This window comes from Balaenoptera physalus (genome assembly GCF_965194825.1).
Source record: "Balaenoptera physalus genome assembly, chromosome: 2".
Taxonomy (NCBI): domain Eukaryota; kingdom Metazoa; phylum Chordata; class Mammalia; order Artiodactyla; family Balaenopteridae; genus Balaenoptera; species Balaenoptera physalus.
In genome coordinates, this window is record NC_138883.1 from 171477167 (window position 1) to 171504363 (window position 27197).

General features: G+C 47.1%; 2 protein-coding genes and 1 long non-coding RNA gene across 21 annotated transcripts in view; 2 read left to right on the forward strand and 1 right to left on the reverse strand.

Annotated features, from left to right (window-relative positions):
- The window catches only part of MCM10 (minichromosome maintenance 10 replication initiation factor), a 130253-nt gene extending 127001 nt beyond the window's left edge, over window positions 1-3252 (forward strand). Inside the window, exon 21 of the mRNA XM_082452818.1 lies at window positions 2622-3252. The gene's annotated coding sequence lies outside the window, so the exon portion shown is untranslated. The remainder of the gene's footprint in view (window positions 1-2621) is intronic.
- The window catches only part of SEPHS1 (selenophosphate synthetase 1), a 40188-nt gene extending 20716 nt beyond the window's left edge, over window positions 1-19472 (reverse strand). Inside the window, exons 1-7 of one of the 9 annotated variants that reach the window (XM_082452919.1) lie at window positions 18505-19040; window positions 16259-16528; window positions 11595-11698; window positions 9632-9739; window positions 8570-8724; window positions 5326-5416; window positions 3262-3361 (exon numbers count right to left, since the gene is read on the reverse strand). In XM_082452919.1, the coding sequence (XP_082309045.1) occupies window positions 3262-3361; window positions 5326-5416; window positions 8570-8724; window positions 9632-9739; window positions 11595-11698; window positions 16259-16451 (751 nt within the window). In that variant the 5' untranslated portion in view covers window positions 16452-16528; window positions 18505-19040. Of the gene's footprint in view, window positions 1-3261; window positions 3362-5325; window positions 5417-8569; window positions 8725-9631; window positions 9740-11594; window positions 11770-16258; window positions 16529-16738; window positions 16802-16841; window positions 18180-18504; window positions 19046-19171; window positions 19313-19343 lie in introns of those variants that run through there. The other 8 variants (XM_082452914.1, XM_082452916.1, XM_082452918.1 and 5 more) reach the window with 8 other exon arrangements.
- The window catches only part of LOC309656451, a 73488-nt gene continuing 64519 nt past the window's right edge, over window positions 18229-27197 (forward strand). For all 11 annotated transcript variants that reach the window (XR_014261349.1, XR_014261350.1, XR_014261351.1 and 8 more), the window contains exon 1: window positions 18229-18460. This is a non-coding gene — a long non-coding RNA (uncharacterized lncRNA). The remainder of the gene's footprint in view (window positions 18461-27197) is intronic.

The window sequence follows — 27197 nt, forward strand, 5'->3', positions numbered from 1 at the left end:
TCTGAAAACTTTTCTATAGTTAGCATATGATTTTTTTTACAGTAGAAAAACTATAGAAAATAAACAGGAAGAGAAAACATATTAAAGAAATCTTTAAAATGTAGCATACTCTCAAAAACTGTGGTATACCACCACTCTGGGCATCATTTAGCACCTTCTAGAAAAGCTGAGGCAGTACTGCCCTCTTTCTTACACATGTGCACCAGAAGTTCTCAGCAGCAGTCAGTCATGGAGTGGAGGATTATACAGCGGTGAAGACAATGAAATACAGCTACACACCCCAGGGATGACACTCAGGAATATTAAAGTGTACAAAACAGCAAAAATAAAATAACAGACACAGGTATGATTTAATGAAGCAAAAAATGCAAAACTAACTTATTGCTTAAGGGTACAAGGCTATGTGGCAAAAACAGTTTAAAACACGTGAGAATAAACATTAGATTCAGAACAGCGTCGCCCCTTTTCCCAAGCTGGGTGTGGGAGGGGCCCCTCTGGGCTTGTAAGGCCATGTTCTCTTTCTCACATGAGATGGTGGACACATGGGTACTGTACTGCTGTTCCTTAAGCCCTGCACATATTTTATAAAATAACTTTTGTATCAACTATCTAACAAAAAATTTTAATAAAGAAGGTGGGAAAGGCAGATGTTGGAAAAAAATCTCTTTTCATATTTTATTTTATTTTTTAAAATTAATTAATTAATTTATTATTTATTTTTGGTTGTGTTGGGTCTTTGTTACTGTGCCTGGGCTTCTCATTGTGGTGGTGTCTCTTGTTGTGGAGCACGGGCTCTAGATGCGCAGGCTTCAGCAGTTGTGGCACACGGGCTCAGGAGTTGTGGCTTGTGGGCTCTAGAGTTCAGGCTCAGTAGTTGTGGTGCACGGGCTCAGTAGTTGTGGCTCGTGGGCTCAAGAGTACAGGCTCAGTAGTTGTGGCACACGGGCTTAGCTGCTCCGCAGCATGTGGGATCTTCCCGGACCAGGGCTCGAACCCGTGTCCCCTGCATTGGCAGGTGGGTTCTTAACCACTGCGCCACCAGGGAAGCCCTCTTTTCACACTTTAAAGTGACTTCAAAATCAGAGTTTCGGAGAAGATCTTTTGAGATCCCCTGTTCAACAGTCAAATTTCTTCTTCTTTTTAGAGAATTGAAGACTTCACGGCTTAAGTATTACATATATTGGGTTCAGAGTCATTTGGGGGAAGTTGTAGAATGGGAGGGAGGATGAGATTTCTGACTGCTGGCTCAGGGAACCCTGAGTAACTAAATAAACAGGGACTTTTTTTAGGGTAAGATTTTTGAACTTCATCTAGAACTTTGTCTTCAGGTATCTTCAAAGTTCCAAAATAGGATGCCACACAACCCAAACCCAGGTCCTTAAATACAACATGCAATTAATGATGAGGAAGAAAACTGGTATTTCCAGAATAAAACTGTACCAATTTCTATCATAGGCTTATGTAGATGGAACAAGTTGGAGAAACAGTGGCCGTTATAAAGTTGGACAGATTTGGGTTTGAGAATAGACCTGTGTGTATTTCTCACATGTATATCTTTTCAGCCAAAGGATTTGAAAAACAGGATCCAATTCACAGGATTTGAAAAACAGGATCCAATTCACAGGATTGTTAAAAAGATGTCCATGGAGTACCAAAAAGAAGGGCTAGCACAGAGTTCACTCGTTCATCCAGATTTAATGACCCCTGTGGTGTGTCCTCCACTCTTCTGAGTGCTGGGGACACTGCAGTGAACAAAACAGAGCCCCCTGCCCTCCCGGAGCTCACGTTCTAAATGCTGGTTTGCTTCCAAATCCTCTGCACAGAGCGACCCGCACAGATGCTTCTCCAGAAAGGGTTCCTCTGGCTGGTCAGAGGTTAGGACTTCAAAGACACCCAAGAAGGGCTTCCTTCTTAATTATAAAATATACCTGGTGCTTTCTAGACAGGTATGAACGCTAATAAAAATCAACTGTAAGATGCTTAAACTGCATCAAGTGAGTCCCTTGGCAAGCCTTGCTGCTTCCCAGAAGATGAATTCTGGCCCTTTCCTCAACTTTCCTGTTTTATTTTAAACTGCTTTTAAGATTCTTAGCATAGTACAAAAGTACTGGTTCAATTACTATGCACAAAGACTGTGGAGATGGCCTTGATTTCTTACTAAATCATTAAGAAAAGGATAGAATATAACACTTAAAGGCATTATAAGCAGTAGTTTCAAAGCATTAAAAGCGTATCTGGCTTCAAATCCTAGGTCCCCATCGATTAGCTGTGTGACCTTGAGCAAGTTGCTTGGCCTCCCTGTGAAATGAGAATAACAGTAGCTACCTTGATAAGGTAGTCGGAAGAATTAAATGAGAAAATATGTCAGGTTCCTGGTACATAATAACTACCAAATCAATGGTAACCACTATTATTATTATTACTTTCTAATCAGTATTAAGAATCTAGAACTAGAAATGAAATGTCAAGAAAAAATTATGGCATGAGTGTCATTACTCATTCATATACACAAATCTGGGAATTAAAAATATGACAAGGTTAACACTTTAAATTAATAAGTAAGTCAAGTATTTCTGAAAACATGCTGTATAAATTTCTCTTCTATTTGTATTGGGGTGCAGAGGAATTCAATGCTGCCCATCATCACAGGAATGTAGAATTTGAAGCAACAGAGAGGAAATGTAACCTCAGCTCTCCGTTTCATAGATTCAGAAAGTGAACTGATGACTTCATCCATACTTCTCTGCTTCTCCCCGGTGCCTGGCACTGCCCCCACGGTGAGCGATCCTAAGCCAGAGGGGACACAGACGCTGGCACAGGCGCAGTGCCCTGGAGAACTCCAGACGCACAGGTCAGAGAGGAGTGGCTGGGGACAAACGCTCATGGCCTCACCACCTGACCTAGTGCACCGTTCAGGCCAGTGGCCAGCCATTTACCTCCTCTAAGGTGAGTCACATTTACCCCACGCTTCTGTCAAGAACATGTGACGTAGCTGGAGTCCCACCGGTGCTCCAGGCACCAACAGAGGGGGCTCTGCAGTCACTGGCCCAACCTGGCCCATGGCCAGTTCCTCCAGCTAAAAATGTATTTTGGTTTTTTGTTTTCTGGTTTTTTTTAAAAAAAACGTGTTAAAAGAGTCATGGGGGGAAAAGAAAATCAATGCAACTGAGACTGTCTGCGGCCCACAAAGCCTAAAGTGTCTCCCGCCCTGGCCCTGCTCAGAAAGCTGGCCAACCCCTGCGAGGCGAGCCCTGGCCCCACCTGTCCTGTTGAGCCTGGCCATGTTCATCATCGCCTCCTGGTACGCCAGCTCCACGTCCTCCTGGGTGACCACCAGCTTGATTTTATTCCACTTCTCAGGCTAATGACAGGAACACAGGCGAGGGAGCAAAGAGAGAAAAAGTGTGATCAGTCTCTGTTTCTAACCACTGGAAGAGCGTCTTTTTTCCTTAGCCACCTTCTGGGGAGTTCTGCTTCCCTAATTCGGCACACAATATTAAGTTTTCTAGCTCTTCCCCCCGTGACTACTGCTTTAGGTGTCCATTAGACATATCATCCGGCATCTTCTCTGTCCTCAGCCACACCTCTGTCGTCAAACGCTGCAGTGTACTAGAAACATGAAACCAGCAAGACAGTTTTGAATGTCCTTGGGTTCTCTTCTCCATCTCCCCTAGTAAGCGGATGGCTTTCATTTTTCATGTAATTTATACTCTTACTGGCTTTCCCTGAATTCTGGGATCAAGTCCTCTTGAGGGACAAATGAACGGGAAACAGCTTCAACCGTATCAGCTATGAGGACGGCATGGTGACCGCAACGCACATCCTCTGAAAGACTGCCGTCTGCCCGCTTCTTGCTCAGTCTCATTTTCAGAGGATCTGGCACCACGATGCTGAGTTCCTGACACACAGTCATCACGGTCCATTTTAATAGCCGGCTTCGTGCATTCGTTCCTTTCTTGGTAATACCCAATATCTACTGCCCAACACAGTAACTTAAGTCTATCTCTGCGTCCCTCCCTTATCCCCCTGCCCCCATCTCTCCCCCAGAGGTAACAATGGTTCTGAATTTTATACTTGTCATTTCCCTGCCTTTCAAAAAATAGTATCCTCGTACGTATAGATGCCCAAACAATACTCTTGGGTTGCTTCTGACCTTTATGAAAGTGTATTGTGCTGTTACTTTGTCTTTGAAACTTGCTTTTTTCAATTCTGAGCATCTTTAAGAAACTGGTTAAAAAAAAGCAAAGGCAGTGTCAAGTTGGGGGTGGGACAAACAGAAGGATCCCAGAGCCCCTCCTCCTGGACCCCCCTGTGCCTCACCTGGGCAGTCGTATTGGAAAGCACCTCTGGATTACTGCCCTATAAAAGCCCTGTGGTCTGACTCACAGGTGATCACACCCAATGGGAAATCTCCCCATCCTCACTGGATGAGAAGGGAAAAATAACTGAAGAATGCAGCCTCCTTAAGAGATTTTCTCTGCTCTGTTTGTCAAGCTAAGATATACCTCGTTGATGAACAACATAAAATTGTTCTTTTTCAATTGTTTCTCAGGACTGATGGTTTCAGATGACAGTTGGAGAAATTAAAAGCACTGAGATATGTGAGAATATACCACAATCATTATTAATTTTTGAGTTGTTATGGCAATGAAAAGTCTTAAATGAAGAACGACTGATCATAGCTCACTTGGAAAGTGACTCAGGATAAATATCTTCATATTCTAGATGCTTTCTCCACGACATAATTATTTATCAAAATGTTCTGAGTTACTAATTAGCTTAAAAAGACAAAACAAGCAACCAGAAATAACCAAAAAACTCATGACTAAAATAATTTAAACTGTCAATAAGCCTGGCCTTATTTATACCTCAAATATCAAACCTTGCACACATTCTCCTCTGTGTTGTTATTATCTGGGCCCCGTCGCACGGCTCGCAGGATCTTAGTTCCCGACCAGGGATTGAACCTGGGCCCTCGGCAGTGAAAGTGTGGAGTCCTAACCACTGGACTGCCAGGGAACTGCCTCCTCTGTATTATTTTTTAGTGTTGTTTAAGTATGAAAGACACACCCATCTCAGCACCAAATGAACAGATAAACCGCACTCACTGTTCCCCAAATTCTCGTTATGGATTATCTCTGAACCCCGAGCAAGGGCTTACCTACTTAAAGCATTCAGTACATGAAACCTGGATCTAATAAAAGAATAGGGACAATTCCCAGGATTTCTGAAGGCCTAGATGGACAGCACACTCCCTGGTACTAAAACTAGAAGAGCTTATTTTAGAAACCACACTGCTGACACCGGAAGGTGAAGGTCACTCACAATGTCCAGCCACTGGTGCACGGCCACAGCCACCTGCGTCCCCAAGGGCTTGGTCAGCACGAGCACGTCGCCTGGCACTGCGTTATCCGGCCTGAAGAAGAGAGCACAGGCAGGTCCTTGTCAAATCAACTGAGGAGATAAGTTCATCATCGTCGGTTAAACAGGAGAAAGAAAAGGCTGGTAAAACCACATGTGTGTTTGCAAACACTCACTTATACTTAAGCCAACTAATGCCATGTATTAGAGCTTTGCCGTTTACTCCTAGGATGACTGATGAACAAAACATTAAATGAAAAGTGAGGAGGCCACAGACTTCGACAACACTTAGGCCAGTGACTTATTAGTGTCCCAAAAAAGCAAATCGCTTAGTCTTCAAAGGCCTCATCAGGCCCTGATTCAGCCATGCTCTCGTGTACTTTTCAACATAGACCCACCAGGGTTCTGAGGCAACAAGACTTCTGGAACAAAAACTGTTGTTCTTTTTCTTTCTTTCCTTCCTTCCTCCCTCCCTTTCCTTCCTTCCTATCTCTCTCTCTCTCTCTCCTCTCTCTCTTTCTTTCCCTCTCTCTTTCTTTTTTTTACAATCACTTATATGATAGAGATGCAGGTGGGATTTCTCAGGATGTGGGATTTGGCTAGAATCTGTGGGTCTAATGTTTTGGTGATTTCAGCATCAATGTTTCAGACTCAGAGTTATGACCAGTAAGTTTCCTACTTGGTACACAGGGTCCCTGGTTGGTCCTTGTCTTAAAGACAGAAGGCAAATACTAAAAAAGGCAGCCCTAAAAGCAGAAAGACTGTCCCCCCTCAGACAAAACTCCCATCTCACTTGTATCCTCACGACCAGGACATGGGTCTAGCACTCATGTCTTTCTTGTCCAAGTTCAAGGAGCTGTCCACACAGCCATCCCGTCCCCTGACAGCGAACAACTCAAATACTCATACAAGTCGATTAAAAAGCCAGGGGCACAGACTTAAAAATCAACAACTAGCTCCTTGACTCATCCTGTAGTATCTATATCCATTGTTAGCTTTGAAAAATATTAATTCTGGGAGGATATACCAGAAACTCTTTTTCCAAAAATGGGACCTTAAGACATAAATGTCTTTCAATTCTGACTCAACTGTACCTGAGAGCTGATGTGCTCTTGTGTGTCACTGGTTATGTGCAACCTACAAATTTGTATCAGCAAGTGAAGTATGATAAAATTGCTGGGTTATTTTTAAGTTTGTGGGCAGTCTTTTACAAAATATAATCACCTGCATAGGTGCCTTCTTATTTTACGAAGTAAGCATACATGTTGTTGACAAAAAATTCATTGAAGCCTGTTTTATTATTTTTTCCTCTCTCATTTTTTGGCTACTGCTGGGTTCCTTTTCTATGGGAAAGCTGGAATGGGTGAGACAGATGGAAGTTCTCTTGTCCCATCTAAGTGGAAAGGTTGAGAACTACCAACATAAAACATAGGAAAATAAAACCTGGATGTAGGTAAAAGGCAAGACCCTTAACATGGATGCACCCATCAGTCAAAAAATGGACCAAAGACATGAATACATGAAAATTACACTCACCCTTACTCACAGGAGTAAGGCAAAGACCAAGGAGGCTGTCACCAGGCTGTGCTAGTTAGGATGGGGGAACCCAGCACTCTCACCCATTGCTGGTGGAGCCTCTATGAAGGGCAAACTGAAGACATCGATCAGAATTATGGTGCACAGGCACTGGACCCAGCAATTCCATTTTGAAACATTTCTTACCAAGAGTCACACATGCAAGATGATCTATGCGCTGGAGTACTATGTATATTGTCAACATAACTGAAGATAATCTGAATGTCAAGAGTTACTTGGTTAAAAATATCCAAGACTGGTAAAAGTGTCTGCCTCAAGAAGGGACACTGATGACTGAGGGCAGGTGAGGGATTCTGCACCACAGGGCCTTTCACACCCCCGGAATTCTGAACACAGTGCCGGCTCACAAAATCAGATAAAACAAATGGAGCTTTTGCTTCCTCTGAGAATAGGACAAGGTGGCTTTTCTTAACAAGACATCAAACACGAAAAGGGCCAACTTGTGTTAAGAGAGAATCTTCTCCAAGGATCTAGAAATGGCCAGAGGGCACAAGAAAAGACGCTCATAGCATTGACCACCAGGGAAATGCAAATCAAAACCCAGTGAGATATCGCCTCATACCCACTAAGACAGCTATTACCAAAAAGACAGTCAAACAAGTCCTGGTGAGGATGTGGAGACATCAGGGTCCCATCCATGGCTGTGGGGAGCTGCCTTAGTTTGTTCAAGTTAAATAGTTACCACATGACCCAGTAATTCTTAGGTATCTACCCCAGGGAATTGGAATGTATATCCACACAAAAAACTTGCACACGAATGTTTATAGCAGCATCACTCACCACAGGTGGAAATAACTCAAAGGTCCATGACCTATGACTGGATGAATAAACTGTGGTCTGTCCATACAATGGAATGTTATTCACCCATAAAAAGGAATGAAGTAGTGACAGACATGCAACATGGATGAACCCTAAAAACATGCTAAGTGAAAGAAGCCAGACATAAAACATCACATGTTGCATGATTCCATTTATATGAAATGCCTAAAACAGGCAAATCCATGAGACAGAAAGTAGATCTGTGGCTTCCAGGGGATGGGGGAGGAGGGAGTTGGGAGTGGCTGCTGTGGATACAAGGTTTCTTTCTTGGGGAGACGGAAATGTTCAGGAATTGGATAGTGGTGATGGTTGCGCAACTTCGTGAATACTAAAAACCAATGAATTGCGTACTTTAAAAAGCTAAATTTCATGTTATGTGAAATTTTGTTATATGAATTATACTTCAGTAAAAAAAATCTCAAACTTTTTTATGAACAGGGATGAGGTACTGATACATGCTGCAAAATGGATGCACCTTAAAAAAATTATGCAAATATTCTGTGAAGTGAAAGAAGCCGGGATGGAGCTGGGGGATGGAGATGGGGGCTGGCGGTGGGGTGTGACAGCCGAGGGGGTGGATGGGAGTTTCTCGCTGGGGCAATAAAACTGTCGTGAAGGCGACTCTAGTGAGGGTTGCAAAACCCTGTGACTATACCAAAGACCACTGAATTTATAAACACTTTAAGTAAGTGAACTCTATGGTATGTGAATTAGTATCTCAATAAATATATTTTTAAAAAAAAGAGAGAGAGAGAGAACCTGGCCAGGGGACATGAAACCGAAATCGACTTACATGATAAATTCGTTGGGCTGGCAGACAGTCGTAGCCACACCTCCTAAAACAATCCAGGGATTTAGCGCTGTTTGGCCGCCGGTCACAGACGTCCCGGCCTCCTCTGCTGCATCTTTAAAACCCTGTATAATTAGGGGCATCACTTTATCCCTTTCCTACGGTTTAAAAGGACACAAATTAAAAGTCACATCATTCAGTTCAAAACCCAGAAAAGAGAGTCTACACCTGTAGTTATAAAAAGATCATAAAGCCCTTACAGGAAGCCCTGAGAGTTTACAGAAGGGGCAGGGAACAGTTCACATTGTAGCCCTTTTATCAAAAGTTGGAAGAGGCTCTAGGTCACAACATGAATGTAGCCCAGACGACAGAGGAGTAAACACCGGAACAGGCTGGGCGCACAGGGCTGCCCTGTGTCTGAGCCAGCTCTCTGAACGGCCCTTAACCATCCCGTGACCAGCTAACGCGTGCCCACGCGCCCGCTCCAGGTGTCTGTGTACAAGCAGTGGCCCGAGAGCACGCTGTGAGGGCACAGAAGGGCCTGCTGAATGCTCAGTCCTATGCGCAGGGCAAACGTTTGGCGGGGACGAAACCAATTACCTGTCAAAAATAATCTAAACAGGAATTCATCTCTGGGCCAAGGAAGAGGTCGGGGGACGAGGCCACAGATGCTAGCGGGTTAGCACGGGAAGCACGGGACACCCCAGCCCCGCCACTGTCTACGTCACCAGCCAACCGCGACCGAACAGGCGGGTGCCTGGCCTCGGCGCCGCACCCTAGGCTGCCAGGCCTGGCCCGGAGGTGCTGTCACTGCGGCTTAAACGTCACCACAGCAAACACACACGCAAACATGCTGGCTTCAGTTCGCCAGGAGAGAGAAACGGAAGCAGGTGGTGGGGACGGAAACACGAATAGGCCAGCCTGTTTTAATTCGCTGCCAGCTGCCAACAAGCAGAGGGCGGACGGGCCGTGGACAGCCTGACTTCACAGCGGGAAAGGAGGCCACAGACAAGTGACAGGACCACAACCGGGGCCGAGGATGCAGCCGGACCGGCTCCTGCTTACCCTGTCGGTCATCTTATTGCTGATTCCCAGGAGCATCAGCATGTTGTCGCACTCTGTGACCCCCATGGCGTAGAGGTCGCTGAGGACGTTGGCACAGGCTATCCTGCCCTGGAAGAGAGGGGAGACGTGAGCAGGCGCCACGGGGGACTTTCCGGGGCACCCAGGAGGGGACTTTCCAGGACGTGGTCCTCAGCTTCCGTGCTTCACAGACTCACCGCCTTTCCTCCATCACAGACCCACTCTCGGACATTCCCGTTACCACCTCTCCTTTCTCGGGCAGCACACATCGTTTCCAGGTTCTCTCCCATTCTAAAATTTAGGGAGAAGTCTGCAGTTTATTTAGGTGCTGAACAGGGAGCGGGGAGATGTCGGGGAAAAGCCTGGAGTGGTTGGTTTCAGAGGAGCCAAAGTGAAAGTGCTGGGAAACAACTGTCTTAAAGAAAACGTGGAAACAGCCACTTATCCTGAACAGATCCTTAAAAATGTCAACTTTATTGGTTACAGAGAAGATGGGTTTTATATACTTAGATGGAGAAATTTTGGGAGCTTCTTGTACGAGATAAACAGGAAAATCATCTTAGTTGAGAAACAAAAAGACAGAAGAAATAAACAACACCTAGGCCTGAAAGCAGATTGTTTTCTAAAGACAAAGAGAAGCATTTCCCAGTAAACTATAAGGTTTTATTGAGGAACTTTGAAACAGTACTCAACAGAAATGTGGTAATAAAGATTTTCTACTGCCAACAGACATGTAAAAAAATTTTTTAAATTGCCTTTCTCCCGACAGTAAAGGAGAAAGTGACCAATTTTTCTTTCTGACGTAAGGGTAATCAAACCACAAGTTCCTATCACTTCCAGTGGCCGTTCCACTGCCCGCTTACGTTGTCTCACGACTTCCTGGCAGGTCGGCAGGGAGCCTGATGACCTCCTGTGACTCACTCGAGGTCACAGGCGCAGCGGGGTCAGCAGCTGGGAGGCGCCAAACACAGGTTCGGGCTGCAGCGATCTGCTGCCCCTTCTGTGTGGGCGCTCGAGATGCTGGCAGAGGATGAACTCTGGTTCTAGCCACCTGGGCCCCCGGACAGGTGGGACACCGGGCGCGTGGCGTGCGCAGGCTCTCAAGAGCACTGAGCCAGAGGAGAGGCGAGAAACAGGTTTCCAGGAGCGTGCGTGCTTGTCGCGGGTACCCAAAGAGGTGAGCAACCCTCCCCACCTTCAGACCTCCCGGCCTCAGGCCCTACGTGTGCGGCTCGATCCCAGTGCCCTCGGCACAAGGAAGGGCCTCCGGCACTTTCTAATGATAGGATGTTGCCAATCTCTCCATCAGCCCCTCCCAGCTGCCAGGGTGGAGGGTCCAGCTGGGAAGGAGGAGGGGCTGCTGGCAGCAGCCCTGCGATGAGCAGGAGGGGGGATCTGAGCAGAGCGTGATCAGTAGGCAGATGCACACGCTGAACGGTGGAATAAGACACGGCGAGGGCAGTGACCAGAATGAGAATAAACGGGCAGGTTTAACGGTGCGGAGATGCTAAGCTCTTCCTTTCTGGACAGAGACATCTAGGATCAGTCCTGTTACAGAGGACGGTGAGACACAGGAGCGTGGCGTTTACAAATGTCAAAGAAAGAAAAGTACAAGGAAATGAAGAAGAAAACTACAAACACATCAGTCAACAGACACGCTTAACAGACCACAGGTGTTCTGGCACAGACACATAGGCAGGTACGAAAGCAGCAGGGGACGCCCCCCATCCACCTTAACTGCCTGCCTCATGCACGGTGCCAAGTGTGAGCAAGGGATCGACCTGATCAGATCCACAACCACGGGAGTCAGGGCAGGGGTAGGATGAGAGCAGTTTGTGTAGAACGAAAACAAAAAAACCCACACACGAATAACAAAACCCCAGCCACCACCCAAAACCAAACGAGTAAGCAGTTCCAGATGTAAAAACACGTGGGTTAAACTTACCATCATGTAAGGGTCATCGACGATGGGATAAATGTAATCTGTGGTTTGAACCAAGGAAAGACCGCCGTGCCTCAGAGGAATGACACAGGTATCCATCCCGATGCCTGCAAAGATGGGGGTCATCATCATCCAAAAGTCAACAGGAAGAGCCATATCATTTTGTACCTGCAGTGTTCTGAATAGGAGGGGTTTTGCATAAGACACTTATGGAACACTGCTCACCGCCAACAAAGCAATGTGTTTCCTATCAAGAAGCATAACTGAAATAAACGTGAAACAAAACTAGCTTAAGATAGAAAATGAGAACACAATTTGTTAGTCATAAAGACTCAACTTCAACATGGTACAATTTTTAGACTTTAATGATGCCTTGAACAGAAATTTTCCTTTGTGTTACTGTATCATGTGACTGGCACCATGTAGAATTTCTGTAAAGATGAGAACAGCACAAATGGAACTTGGGTTGTCTTCTCCATAGTTACTTAGGAGTATATCTTTGGGCATCATTCTGTTTTTCCAACAGAAAATCTGTAAAATATTTTACACATATAAAATGTTACTATAGGGCTTCCCTGGTGGCGCAGTGGATAAGAATCCGCCTGCCAATGCAGGGGACATGGGTTCGAGCCCTGGTCCGGGAAGATCCCATATGCCGCAGAACAACTAAGTCCGTGCGCCACAACTACTGAGCCTGCGCTCTAGAGCCCGTGAGCCACAACTACTGAGCCCACATGCCACAACTACTGAAGCCTGCGCGCCTAGAGCCCATGCTCCGCAACAAGAGAAGCCACTGCAATGAGAAGCCCGCGCACCGCAACGAAGAGTAGCCCCCTCTCGCCGCAACTAGAGAAAGCCCGCGCACAGCAATGAAGACCCAACACGGCCAAAAATAAATAAATAAATAAAAAATTTAAAAAATGCTATTATACTACATTTTAGTCAAAAATGACAAAAATAAGAAAGGAAGGAAGGGAGAAAGAAAGAGAGAGAAAGGAAGGAAGGAAGGAAAGAAGAAAGAAAAGGACAAAGCTAGAACAAGTATTCATTGATTCCAATCAAGCATGTATATAAACACTGTGGCTCCCAAGAAACCTTAAAATTCCATGCATTCCACTCATGAGAAACTTATGTCACCTCTACTAACTTAATGAGCAGGGAAAGAAAAATTTGCTTAACAAGCCTATGGGATATATTTCAACTTATTAAAAATTGTTTCTAAACATTTAGAAAGATAACACAGACAACTGATGGGCTAATTAGAAACAGTTCCCTTTTCCTGAAATCAGTTTAGAAACAGTCAAGACTAGCTACTGCAGGCTACATTTTTTAAAAAAATCACCTGTAATGCAAACACTTCAAATTCAGACTGGCCTCTCACCAGGTAAGCCTAATGGAGTGCTTTCGTACACTCACCTCTCTCAAGAGGATGCCCTCTGGCCCTTAGGAAGTATTTCAACCTTGCAGCCCAATGGCCAAAAGCAAAGGACAAATCCCATAAAGTAGAAAGGAAGCAGGTAGATGTTTACCTTCTCGATTCAGAATTTCAAACGGAGTAAGAATAAACCACACCCGAGTCACACAGAGAGGACTACGTGTGAGCTTTCTTTCACAACTACCCCAGCACCGTGTCAAGTCCCAATCCATTATTACTAACACTAAAATAAAATCAAGTTTAGTGAAAGATCACTCTGTGAAGGCAGGCTGATTTTTTATTACTACACTAGATGGCAAAGCAGAAACTCTTGGTGGAAGACCCAGTTAGGGAATGGAGGACTTTGCTTCAGAATGGCACGTCTCACACATTCGTGACAACGGGACACCCATTACCAGTGATCAGAAAGTGTGTGATAATTCATCTCGACGATGCATGTATGCAGAAATGCCCTCTAACGACGTTCCATAGCACTCAAGAGGAAACAGGGCAAGAACCACAATTAAACTCATACTGACCGCTCCCCAAACTGATCATTCCAACAACTGGGAATTCCAAGTATATTACCACTCACTTTGGAAAAGAGGGAAGAAATACTGTTTTCTTTTAGATTTTCATATAAACTATAGGACTATTGAAAGAGACACTAAAAAGAGTTGCTGAAAGTTAGCTTTAAATGTTTTGTAATGTGGGACACTTAAACTGGAATTCAGTCTTTCTGATTTGTAAAGCAGTTAATTTCTCTTGATACCCAGCATCAGAGCGTGTGAACCATGACTCCCCAGCGCTCTCCTGGGGCTGACAAGAAGCTTCCGTCACCTACAAGTCCTCTCTCTCCACCAGGACACCACTCCGTGTTAGAAGGAGGGTCAAGGGCTGTCCACGTGGGAACCACCAGCCACACGCGGTCACCGAGCATGTGAGATGGGACAATTCCAAAGTGACATGCGCTGCAAGTGCACACACTCGATTTTAAACACGTAGTACCGAGAAAAACCAACGTCTTGTTAGCAATGTTCTACATTAACTATGCATTGAAATTATAGTTTTTATATACTGGGTTAAATAAAATATATTAGAATTCAATTCCCCTGATTCTATTTTTTTTTTTTTAACGGAACTATCTGTACTAGAAAATTTTAAATGACACAGGTGGCTCACCTCATCTTTTCTTTGGGACAGCACTGGTCTGTAGTGACTGGTTTACAAATCACCTACCAAATTTCAAGAAAGGAAGAGAGAGAGGGTGAGAATGGGACAGGCCGTGGGCCTTGCAAACGAGGGTATCAAGTTGAGAGAGAGAGGGACAGTCCAGGCAGAGGGCAGGTAAATGCCCGAGTAGAGGCAGCCTCAAATACCAGACCGAGCAGGGTGTATGTAATCATCAGTGGGCGGTGACGGGGAATTCTAGGTTTCAGCAAGACTGAAACTATCCATCAAAAAAATAATAATAATAATAATCACCCAAATCATCACTCTACCCCCACTGCCAGCAGCCATCAACACACGGCAGCTCTTAAGCATCAGGCAACAGAGGTACCAAGTACTAAGACACACTTATCTTAACATTTCTTTAGTTAGAATACATTTAACAAACGTGTATATTTAACAACTGTTACGGTTCATCCTTAGAATCCAGGAAATATGACACTCTTTTAGAAAAAAATTTTAAAAAACAGGTCAACAGACTTGTGTGTATACATTATATAAACATACATATATACATACATACACAAGTATTATGTATATGGGTACAGATGCACACGGTGCATATACATACATACACGGATAATTTCTGGTACTCACAACAGTTGCAAACAGTGAGTAGTATTACCCCATTTTACAGATGGGAAAACTGAGGCTCAGGAGGGTTACGAACTTGCACAGAGTAACATTTATTTCTCTTTCTCCTGCCTGTACCCTTGCTGTCGACATCTGTCCCCTTTTGCCACTGCTGAGTTACAGCTGACGCAGCTCCTCTCCCCATGAACACGTCTGGACTTAAAAACCAGATGACAAGCAGTATGGTGGGCAGAGGAATTGGAAGCTGTGGATGCCAGTTCCTGACCCCCCACCAAGTGACAGGGAACAGGTTACCCGGCTTTCCTGAGCTCCATGGAGAGCTCAATAAGTCAACGGGGGCGGTTACAGAAGGGAATGATTACTTTATCCATGAGGTTTTGACTGCATTTGTCTTTGCCCATTCATTCGGTAGCTTATCTTTCCCGACAAAAGTTATCTAAGACCCTTCTCAGTATGTTCTCATTTCTTGACAAGCAAGCTGACATCCACTCCACCTCATTCATGTGGTATTTCTCCACGCTGAGACATCAGCTAGATGAGGACGATTTTCTAACTGAGCTCCTGCAAGCCCTACAGGCCCCGAGAGTGCAGGGTGTGAATTTTCCTCTCCCACCCAAAGCAACTCTGCGTTTATCTGCTTTCTACATCAGGAAAGAAAGGAGTACCCTAGGTTCAAAACTAATGTTGTAAGACAGAACGTGACCATAAAAGAAAACCTTATGTAAGAAAGCTGATCAACTCACACACCGTAACTACAAAACACCCACAAACTCCTAGAATACATGTCAAACACTCAAAAGGCAAAGTGATCACAGTCTTGCATCATGTACTTAACAAAGCACGTAAGAGAAGCTAACAAACAGCATCCCAGTAGCCTAGAATTTCTTTCTGAGCTCTGTGTTTGAGAAAAGGCAAACCACTAATGACAGCAGGAGCTGGGTCAAGGAAACACGGCTCTCAAGTCCAGATGCCATCCTGGGGTCCAGACCCCATCCAGTGTTCTCACCTGCTGTGTCTTCCTCCTCCCCATGGGAGCTTTTCAAACAATGCCTGCTGCACAGGAACCCCGAGCTCCCAAGCCAGGCACTGCTCTCCCAGTCCTGCACGACGATGCTTAAAGGCGTCCTACACGACACCTTTCCTACTCTGATTTAATAAAAAATGCTTTTACTGTAATACAATTGTCTCAATCGCATAGTAACAGTTTAAAAATGGTTAGAGCACATTTCTTGATGCTTTTCAAGTGGTTCCTCCAAATAAGTTACAATAAGGTAACAGTTACCATTGCTTTGCTCTTTGCATCCTTCTTGCAGAAATTTAAAAAAAAAAAGGCAACATGGGAGGAGAAATCTAGTTTTTGACTCACTGACTACACAGCAGCCAAGATGCTCTACTCAGGGAAATATGAAAGAAACAGCGGTTCACGTACCAAGCCTTGGCATAACTGCTCCAAGAAACTGCTCATCTTCTTGGAAGTGGTTCTCCTGTAAGGATTCCAGCAATTTCTGCAGGACATCTTGGGGCACTTTGCAGCCGGTGCCCTTCAGTTCGGTGAATCTGGTTAACCGGAAGCTCTTGTCCAATTCATAACTTTCCGGGTTAAAGGACTCCCGCGCAGACATGGTTCTTGGGCGCACACACCTCACCGCTGGGCTCCTCCCCTCCTTCTCCTACGCGGCTGGTTTCTTTACAGATCCACCTGGGTAGCACCGAAACACACAGACACCATTAGAAGAGTTCTTCTTACCAGTACCCGCCAAGAATCTATTGAGTGAAAACGTGACAGTGAAAAGTAAACATGAAAAGGGCTGCAATCACCAAGACCACAGGGAAACAGCCATCTGGGACCACAATAGTTTGTCGCAGTGATGCATAAGCTAGAAGAAGTCATTTTAAAAGGTGACTGTACCATTAGAGACATATTCTATGGAAGGAGATCTGATGTCTGTGTTGTTATAATGGTGGCTCTGAGGGGCTGCAAGGAAGACGGAACTATGGGCCAGCTGACTTACAGGACACAGTGCCATCTTGAGTAAAAAGTCCCAAACGTTCTTCTAGCCGGCAGCATTACAGGGAAACTAGTCACTTCACCTACCAACCAGGAAGTACTATGGTTTAGAAATTAAATGCCCTGGCTAAAGTGACTTTTCAGGAAGACCTTTTGCCATCTTTTGCTATCTCACAAAGAAAAATAATATGCCTAACAGATACTTTTCATGGAAAGGACATTGGTGGATATGCATTTGATGAAATTCTTTACGATGCTAAGTTCAATTTTAGAAAAACAGGTTTTCACTCTGAGCCAGAAGTACACGACATGATCCAAAACTAACAGGAAGCCTCTCTAAAGAACACAACTTGAAAACTGGAATGGCTGTTAAACACAGCAAGGCTCATTTTCTACAAGAGAGCAGTGGAAAGTTTTCTGATGTTTTAATTCAGTGCTATTTCCTAGAAAGCAAACACCCCGCCCAACAAACTAGTACACACACACATCACTGATAAAATATGCTACTGCTCATTACTGTCTCATTGCAGACCTAAAGTGATAAAATAAACTGTACTAAATCACTAGCATTTATGGTACTTGGTACCACTGGAAGTTTCTGGAACAAACTTTTCTAAGCTTGAAGCCTTTGGAGCTAAACGAAAACCTTCCACGTGCTCCCGGGGTTTACAAAACTTCCAGACTGATACTTTACTGGGCATAGAATTACAGACACCCCAAGTTTTAGGGTCAGTTTCCCCTATAAAATTTATCATTAAGAACATAATTCCCATTTATAGTTTTCGATCCCCTGCGAAGCCCATCACTCATTTAAAATAAATCTCCTAGAGCCTGAATTTGGGCAGTAATCCAAACTGTCTTTACAAAACCATGTTTGGGGTGAGCAATGATTTCCGTTTGAAACCTACAACCGTAAAGGAGTAAACCTTCCGACATTCCAAGAAAACCACCTGTCCAAAAGGAGGGCGCCAGGAGAGCTAAGTTACGGAGCTGGGAATTTTGAAGCCATTTTAGAGTTAGGAAAAGTCCAATAGCAGTTTGACTTGGAAGGGTTTGGAACAAAAACAACAGTCCTTTCCTCACCAAATGCCTCGCACTTAACACCGCCTCACTCCTACCAGGGGAAAAAAAAAAAAATCCAACTCACGAGGCATCCAGTTATTTTCCTACCTCCAATCCCTATCCAAAAAAAAAAAAAAAAAAAAAGGCGGGGAGGGGTATTTGGAATTCAGGGGGCTAACTTCCTTTTAAATCTTCCTAGGTTTTTAAGGGCAAAAAGTTTAAAACACCTTAAGCCCAAAAGGCACTCGGGAGTTTTAAAATTCCAAATGGAACGAGGGACGTAAATCACACACATCGCATCCGAATCATAAAAAAAATAAATTCTTACATTTTTTGGACGGGATGAGAAAGTGGGGGGGTGGAGGGGGACGTGAGGAAAGGCGTAATTAATGGTGGGGGGCTGGCACAATACGCAGTCCACTCCAACCCCGAAGCCGCCTGTTTACACCTTTAAACAATGACATGAATATTTAAAAACAACAGTTAACCCTTTCCTTCTCGGCCACGTTTTAATTTTTTCAAACGAGGGCGCCAAGCTGGCCGCAGAGCCGAGGGAGCACGGTAAGTGGGGGTGGGAGAGGGGGCAGCCCCAGCCCGGTACCTACCTCCCCCCAGGTCCCCAAGCCTAGAAAATAAACAACGGGGGGGACGCGGCGACGTGGGCGCAGGGGCGGCGCACCCCCCGGGAAGCACACGTCGGGGCGGCGGCCGGTGCGCGCAGAGCAGCGCTCGGGGACACCTTAAATCCCCGGCTGCCGCCTTTAAAGGCCACCCGGGCCCAGGCTCTTTGTGCGGCGCGGCCCGGTGGAGGCGGAGCGGGGCGGCCAGCGGGGCCATGCCCGCCCGCCCTCTCTCTGTCCCGGCGGCAGCGGCGGGAACCGCGCGGCCCAGGCCGCGGGGCGGGCGTGAGGCGCGCACGGCCCACCGGCCGCGGCGGGTCACCCGGCTCGCGGGCCGGCCGGGCCGGGACGCCCGGGGTCAGGCTGCGTCCGCGGGGCCGGAGGAAGGGCGCGCGCGGACGGGGGGGAGCGGGGAGGGCCCGGAGGCGCCGGGCGCCGCGCCCCGGGCACCGGGCTGGGCTCTCCCGCCGCGCGCGCGGGCCGCCGCCGCCGCCACACAAAAATGTCGGCGGGCGAAAAAATTAACCCCTGCGTCGCCGCCCTCCCCCTCCACTCCTCCCCCGCCCTCTTCTCCCTCCCTCCTTCCCCGGCCCCGCGCGGCGGCGGCGGCGGCGGCGGCGCGGGCGGTGCTTCTTTTTTAAAGCGGCCCCACCAAGCCCTGGCTCGGCCCCTCTCCAGGCTGCGCTGCAGAGCGCCGACCGTGCACGGCTCCCGGCGCGCCCAGGCGGCCCGCGAGGGGATCCGCACGGCCGCCCTGGGCCTGCGGACGAATATTCCCCTTTAAGCCTGATGTCTCGCCCCCCCTCCCCGAGCCAGGCGCTTACCGGTTCGCTTTGCGCCCTCCGCCTCCTCCCGCGAACGGGACTCCGCCGCTCCCACAATGCACCGGGCGCCGCCGGGCTCCCTTAAGCGTCGCCTGAATAAAAAGGCCGCTCCCGGCGGCGGCGCGGAGGGCGGGAGGGCCCCGGGCCGCGCCTGGGCGCCGCGGGGGCTCGGCTTGGCTCGGCGGGCCCCTGCCGTGAACGGGGCCGCCGTGCGCCGCGCGCGAGGGGCCTTTAAGGGCCGGCTCCCTCCCTTTAAGAGGCGGCGGGCCGCGACCGGAGCGGCTCGGTAGCTGCGTGCGGCCCGGCAAGGGGGCGGGGGCGATGTGCAGGCCCGAGCGCGGCAATGATTGGTCTCGGGGGAGGGGTGGGGGGTTGCAAGCCCGAGGAGAGGTGGCATCCGTTGCATGATGCAAAAAGGATTGATTTCAAAAGTTGCGAGTTGCATTGGCAGCAGCCTTTGGCGCCCGGGCCACCTCCTTTTCCTTGATCCGTTGGAAGGGCCGGGAATGTCCCAAAACCTGGCCGGGCTCAACCGCGCTGCATTCTGCGGGACGCTGTACCTGCTCCCCCGAGCGCTGCCGTTGTTCCTACCGGCAGACAGTGAGCGTGGAAACAATTTGAAAATCGAATCGGAGCAGAGGAAAGGCCCCCTCTGCTGCGATGAAGGACTGCGAAACACAGACGGCGCGTTTCGTTAATAACGAGTCTCCCTTCTATTGTTCAGCCTGGCTCGGGAGTTAATATGAGCATTAGTGAACGTGCACACGTTCTGCAAAGTTTCTTGAACGTTTCATGTGCTTGGTAGGAAGTCAAAGCTTAAGGTTCCTCAGTTACATTGTTTGCTCTCCACGGATTCAAGTAAACATGGCAGCCTAATACTGTTTGTGTTTGAACGAACACCCATAGGAGCGATTCAGCTTCTGAGATGACTTTTTTCAGGTTTTCAACTTTCTAAGGCACTGCTGAGTAAAATAAAGCAAAATGCTTTCCTATGACGTCTTTTAGGGCTTCCCTTAAAACCGAGAAGTGACGGAGGGGATGCCGATCAAACTTTTCTAGAGTGGTTCAACGTTTTCCAAATGTATTTTGGGGCAGGAGTGTTTTTTAACCGAAAGGTGCTGTAGGTTCTGTTGTCAGGTTTGTAGGCTACGCAGATGGCCTTTTCATTCTTAAAATTTCTGCTTGGCAATTCCCCAGGGTTTTGATCTAGGTGAGGCTGCAATCGTGATGCGGTCTAGGAGACCAGGCTGATGCAGGCTCCTCTCTGTCTTTTCTCTGCAGCCCTACAGGAAGTTAGGAAAGAACATAGTAGCCTAGATTCTTTGATGTGTTGGACTTTTGTCAGAGTGGCATAACCCACTGGTTGACAAACCTAGATTTGCCTCTGAATCGCCTGGGGAAACGCAGGTACAGGCAGTCCCCAGGCAACACTCCAGACCTTCGGAATCAGGGAAGGAGGATACAGATATCTTAACTCCCCTCATCTCCTCCCTTTTAAAATCGATTTTGTGAGTTGTTTGGCGCATTTTGATATTTTGTGTTTATCTTTTAACAAAAAAGTGTCACAACTAGAAAAAAAGATTTTGGGGATTGGGGGAAGGTGACAACAGAGGTGAGTAGGGCCCTCTGTGAGGATGCATGTTTCATGCTGAGGAGTTTGCTGTTTATGCCGTGGTCAGCAGAGTTTGTCAGATTTGGGTTTTACAAGTTTAGCCTGTAAACGAAGGCTGTACCACATTTGGGAGGATGCCCTCTCCCAGAAGGGAGAATGGGGCCACATCTCTAGTGAGGAGGGAATTGTACTTAGTCAAGCATGGGGTCGAGGGTATCCGAACTGAAGTTGCAGGAATACAAAGGAAGGAATTTCAGGTGATTTCGTGTATGGTTGGAGGAAGAAGCGTAAGATGACACCCAGATTTCTAGTTTGGGGGGAACCGGGTGAGTAGTGAGGCTACTAGTTGAAACAGGAACTTACTAGCAGGCAAACAGGTTTGGGGGTTAGTTCAGCTTTGGAAATGTTAAATTTCAGGCGCCCGCCGGATACTCTAGGCAGAAGGCAATTGGTAAAACGAGGTCTGGCCCTTGGAGTAGGGGTGGGCACTGAGTCTGAGATGCAAATGTGGGCACCATCAGCATGTAAATGGAGTTTGAAGCCCCGGAAAGGGGTGAGATTAACCAGGAATGAGAGTAGAGGAAGAAAAAGAAAGAGACCTTGGACAGAGCCCTGCGGAGTTTCAAAACTGAATGTCTGGGCCAGCAAGAGGCTGATCCCCGCTTTGTGTGGGAGGCGAGCATCCTCAGAGCCCACTCCTTCCTCCCCCGGCCCCTGGGGTTGGAGCCCTCCGGCAGCTCCAGGACAGCTTGAGTCAGATTCTCCCGAGCAGAGTTTGTAGACTCTGGTCTAAGCCACGATGCCTTGATTAGCCTGGAGCCAGGCTACAGTGTTGGGGACAGATACTCCACCAGAGCTCTCGTCCTTCCCTTCCTTTGCCCTAAACACAAGCCTCTCTCTGTGCTTCCCCCCATCAGCTTTTTTTCTTTCTCTGAGTCTTCCCCAGGCGGCTCATCAGAGCCCCATCCTGTTGGGAACCATCTCCCCTGAGTTCTCAGGTCCTACTGGCTCCAACTGAAAGATGGGTCTCCTGGGTTGCATTACCTGGTGGAGGCTTGTTAAAAATACGCATTTACCAGCCCCACTCCAAAGGTTATATTGATCAGGTGTCATGGGTGGAATTGTGACAAAGATGATTTGCTCGGCCAAACTTCAGTCAGGCTCCTGAACCTTCTCCTAGACCCATCTGTGCGCTTCCTTGTAAAATCCAGTTTTAGCCAATCCGATCACCCTCAGTATCTGACCAGGGTCCTCAGCCTCCACCATCCCGCAGGTGAACATCTGATCACCCTGGCCTGCCTGCAGCAAGTGCCTCTAGAGCCGTGCTGTCCAATAAATACGGTAACACTCTCCGTGGTGCGTTTTGAGTGCCTGGAATGTCCCAGCTGAGATGTGCTCTCTGTCAAAAATGCACTGGATTCTGAAGACTGAAAATGAAAAAAGAATGTAAAGTATCTTTGTGATTATTCTATTGATTCATCTTGAAATAGAATATTTTGGATATGTTGTGTTACATAAAATATATCATTTTATCTCTTTACTTTTTTTTTTTAATATGGCCACCTGATCATTTAAAATGACATAGGTTGCTCACAGCCTATTTCTACTGGACAGCTTGGCTCTCTATGATGCCCCAGTCCCCAGAGCCACAGACACAGGCTTTCAAGTACTCCACAGACGCTTCAAATCGATCATGTTCCAGACCAAAGCAATTCTCTTCCTTTTGACCCTGCCCCCCTCCCCCGCCCATCAGCTCCCCCTCTATGTGCCATCTTGGTGGATGGACGGGTATCTGCTGCACTGCACATGCTAGAACCCTGGCAGTCATCCCCAGCTCCTCCCTTTCCATTTCCGGTCTTCACTGTTACCCATCAGTTCTACCGCCTTGATATTGTTCACATCCAAACCCTCCCCTCCCCTCCCACAGTCCCTGTCTCTCTTCATGTCTCATCTCTCCCCTCAACTACTGTGGAAGTCTCCTAACTTACGGGCTTTCTTTTTTTTTTTTTACTTTTGTAAAAATTTAATTAATTTATTTATTTATGGCTGTGTTGGGTCTTCGTTTCTGTGCGAGGGCTTTCTCTAGTTGTGGCGAGCGGGGGCCACTTCTTATCGCGGTGCGCGGGCCTCTCACTATCGCTGCCTCTCTTGTTGCGGAGCACAGGCTCCAGACGCGCAGGCTCAGTAGTTGTGGCTCACGGGCCTAGTTGCTCCTTGGCATGTGGGATCTTCCCAGACCAGGGCTCGAACCCGTGTCCCCTGCATTGGCAGGCAGATTCTCAACCACTGCGCCACCAGGGAAGCCCCTTACGGGCTTTCTGCTGTGATTTTCACCCGTCTCCGTTCAGTCCAAAGTGATTAATGCTACAGGAATGATATTGATCCAAGGCAACCCTGATCACGTTCTTTCTTTCCCTGCTCAAAACCTTTAGGTGGTTTCTGTACCTCTGGCTCCATTTCTCAAAGTATGGTACTCATTCATGGGTGTGTGTGATTTTAGGGGGTACAGGGAAGAACATTTTATAGTTATATACACATTTGAACACATACTGGAAAGATATAACTAACATGTAAAACCTGTGATTTTGTGGGCATTATTCTTTAGGACAAAAAGTGACTCAACTTAAAGTTGTTTTTTTTAGAATATTTGCTTTATTTTATTTATTTATTTATTTGTAATGATAATTCCCAAGGTTTATTTATTTATTTATTTATCTGGGCTGCACCCGGTCTTAGTTGCGGCACGCAGGATCTTTTTTAAGTTGAGGCATGCGGACTCTTATTAGTTGCGTCATGCATGCGGGATCTAGTTCCCCAACCGGGGATCCAACCGGGCCCCCTGCATTGGGAGCATGGAGTCTTTCCCACTGGACCACCAGGGAAGTCCCTAAAGAACGTTTTAAAGAAAAAATAGCACAGTCTAAAGTAATGGCATTGGCCAAGTAAATGCATTTCAGATACATTTCAGACTCAATATGGTTAAAAAAAAAAAAAAAAAAAAAACCTTCACGATCCAGCTTCTACTTTTCCTCTCTCATATAATCTCTAGAAGGTACCCTCTTCCTGTTCTTCAGCCATGCAACCATGCTGGGTGCTTACAGATCTCCAGGCTCACCTTCTCTTTCTACATTTAGCCTCTCGTCAGGCGCTAGTCCTTTGCTTGTACCACCTTATCTCCCCTTCTGGCAAATGAGAACTTACCCTATAAAATTCCCCTCCGAGAGTCTTCTCTCTGAACAGTTGTCTGGCTACTCCAGGGAGCACTGCATCTACGGTAGGCAGCATAGTGGTCCCCAGAGATATCCACATCCTAATCACCTGTGGCTGTGTTACCTTACCTGGCAAAAGGGACTTTGCAGATGTGGTTAAGGATTTTTTTTTTTTTTTTTTTTTTGGCCGTGCCACACAGCATGCAGGACCTTAGTTCCCTGACCAGGGATCGAACACATGACCCCTGCAGTGGAAGCACAGAGTCTTAACCACTGGACCACCAGGTAAGTCCCATTAAGGATTTTTTTTGGATGAGATTTTCCTGGATTATCTGGATGGACCAGTGTAACAGCAGAATCCTTATACAGAAAAAAAGGGAGGCAAGAGAGCCTGAAGAGTTGTGACAAAGGAAGCAGAGGTCACAGTGATATGGGGCCACAAACCAAGCAATGTGAGCAGCTTCCAGAGGCTGGAAAAGGCAAGGAAATGGGTTCTCCCCTGAGCGTCCTGAAGGAACCAGCTGCGCCGTCCTATTTTGGTCCTTATCCTAGAACTCATCCCGCTGATTTGCAATTATTCCATGTACCTAATCTCTCCTCCACACCTCCCCCCGCTCCCCCCTCCCACTAAAAGCCACGAGCTCCTGGGGAGACTGAATACCTTTGCCTCCCAGTGCCTCGTGCATTCTCTGGCCTGTGGTAGGAGTGACAGGAGAGAGTTACTCTGGAACTGGGGGACGAAAATTGTAAGAAGGTAGGAGGAGTCAACATTGTCATGTGCTACAGAAAATCGACATAAGGACCAAAAATAGATCATTGGATTTAGTGGCCTTGGGGTACTTAAGTGCAGGTGGAAGATGGGGTGTAGGGGGCCGAGGAGTGAGTGTGGGTTGGCAAGTGCAGATAATGAGTGTAGACACCTCTTTTAAGAAGCGTGCTGTAGAAGGGGCAGAAGAAGAGAGACATTTACTTGAGGGGGAGGAGGGGTTTGTTTCTTAGAACCTGAAAAGCTTTGAACAGGTGCATAAAGCAAAGCAAAGGAGACGAAAGATGTAGGAATGAGGAAGGGTAGCTGGTAGAACAAGATCCTGGAAGGAGGGGAGAGGCGAGGCATTCTGGCACCTGGATGGAGACAGAAGAGGAAGCAGGTATGGATGTTCTGGTAGCTAAGTTTTGTGGGTGGATTGTACAGTGTTTGTTCTGCTTTCCTCATGGACTGTCAGTTCCATGCAGGCAAGGACCATGGCTATGGGTTCAACGTAGTGACGACAGTTAACACTTCAAATCTCTTGCTGTGTGCATGCCAGGCAGGCTTCTAAGAGCACGGCACAGATTAATTCACTTAATCCTCAGAACAACCGGATGGAGTAGGTACCATTATTATCCATTTATAGGTGATGAAATAGAGGCACAGAGACAGTGAGTAACTTGTCCAAAGTCACAGTGGCAGAAAGTGGAGGACTTGGATTTGAACCCTGGCCATCTGTCCCCCAAGGCCACACTCGAAGATGCAGGCACTCACTAAGCAGTTGTCAAGCGACTGAGAACGCAGCCTGCTTCTTATGCTTCCCCGCAAATAGCAGAATGGTTTACCCTCCTGCAGCCACCTTCCCCCTCCCCCAAGTGGGGTGTTGTCCATCTGCATTGTCCTCTCACACAAATGAGGCCTGACTGGAAGGGTCACAGTCTGCTGGACCAAGGTTGAGGTCACACAGATGCCTGAGACATTATCCCTTACACTCCACCTCGAGGCAGGGACTACAAATGCTTGCTTCCATTAGGATGACACCTTCTGGACACCTTGCTCTCCCCTCTCCCTCCCTCTCAGCCCAGGCCAGACTAGGATCCACTAGGCCATCCCTTGCTCCCCAGCAGATTACACAAGTGTTGCTTCCGCACGGCCCATCACCCCCTGCAGGCCTGGCTTTGCAGCCCTAGAACTGTCTGCTAGCAGGGCTTAGGGCCTGGGGGCGAGTGTCAGAACCCCTACGGAAGGTAGGTTTCTGTGGGGGGCGGAGCGGGGCAGAAATTCAGATCCAGAAGCAGGAGTGCTGGAGGTAAAAAATTCAGAGCCTGGAAAGGAAAGATGGGGCCTTGGCAGCTCTCGTGGGAAAGCAAAGTAGCGTCTGTGCCTGGAACCACTCACTGTCGACCCCCCTCACAGCCAGCATTATTGTTTGTTGTTTTTTTTTTTTTTTGCGCACGGGCTTGTAGGCTTTCTCTAGTTGCAGCAAGCGGGGGCTACTCTTCGTTGCGGTGCACGGGCTTCTCATTGCAGTGGCTTCTTTTGTTGCAGAGCACGGGCTCTAGGCGCACAGGCTCAGTAGTTGCAGCACGCAGGCTCAGTAGTTGTGGCGCACGGGCTTAGTTGCTCCGCGGCATGTGGGATCTTCCCGGACCAGGGCTCGAACCTGGGACCCCTGCATTGGCAGGCAGATTCTTAACCACTGTCCTACCAAGGAAGTCCCTAGGCTTATTCTTGTAACTACACATCTTTCTAGATCAATCTAACTCTCTCAAGGGCTAAGGCTGCAGATCCCTGTCTATATAAGAGAAACTGGCTCTTTTTTCACACTATGAAATTTTCCAGTGATCCAAATCCCAGTAAAAATGGTAACAGCTTAAAGGCCAATCAATTTTTTTTTTCTTGAGCGACATACATATGCTTTCTCTGTGTTTTTAAATATCATTTCTCTCATTTCACCATTCTTTTTTTTTTTTTTTTAATATTTATTTGGCTGTGAGGGATCTTTGTTGCTGCATGCAGGATCTCTTTTTTTTTTTAGTTGTGGCACACGGGATCTTTGTTACGTCATGCGGGATCTTCTTTTTCTTTTTAGTTGCAGCATGGGATCTTTAGTTGTGGCATGCAGGATCTAGTTCCCTGACCAGGGATCAAACCCAGCCCCCTGCATTGGGAGCGTGGAGCCCTAGCCACTGGATACCAGGGAAGTCCCTCATTCCATCATTCTTGCCTGAAAAGTCAGGTGAACAATAAGCCTTATCTTTGAGCAGCTATTAGTTTGCAGGTGC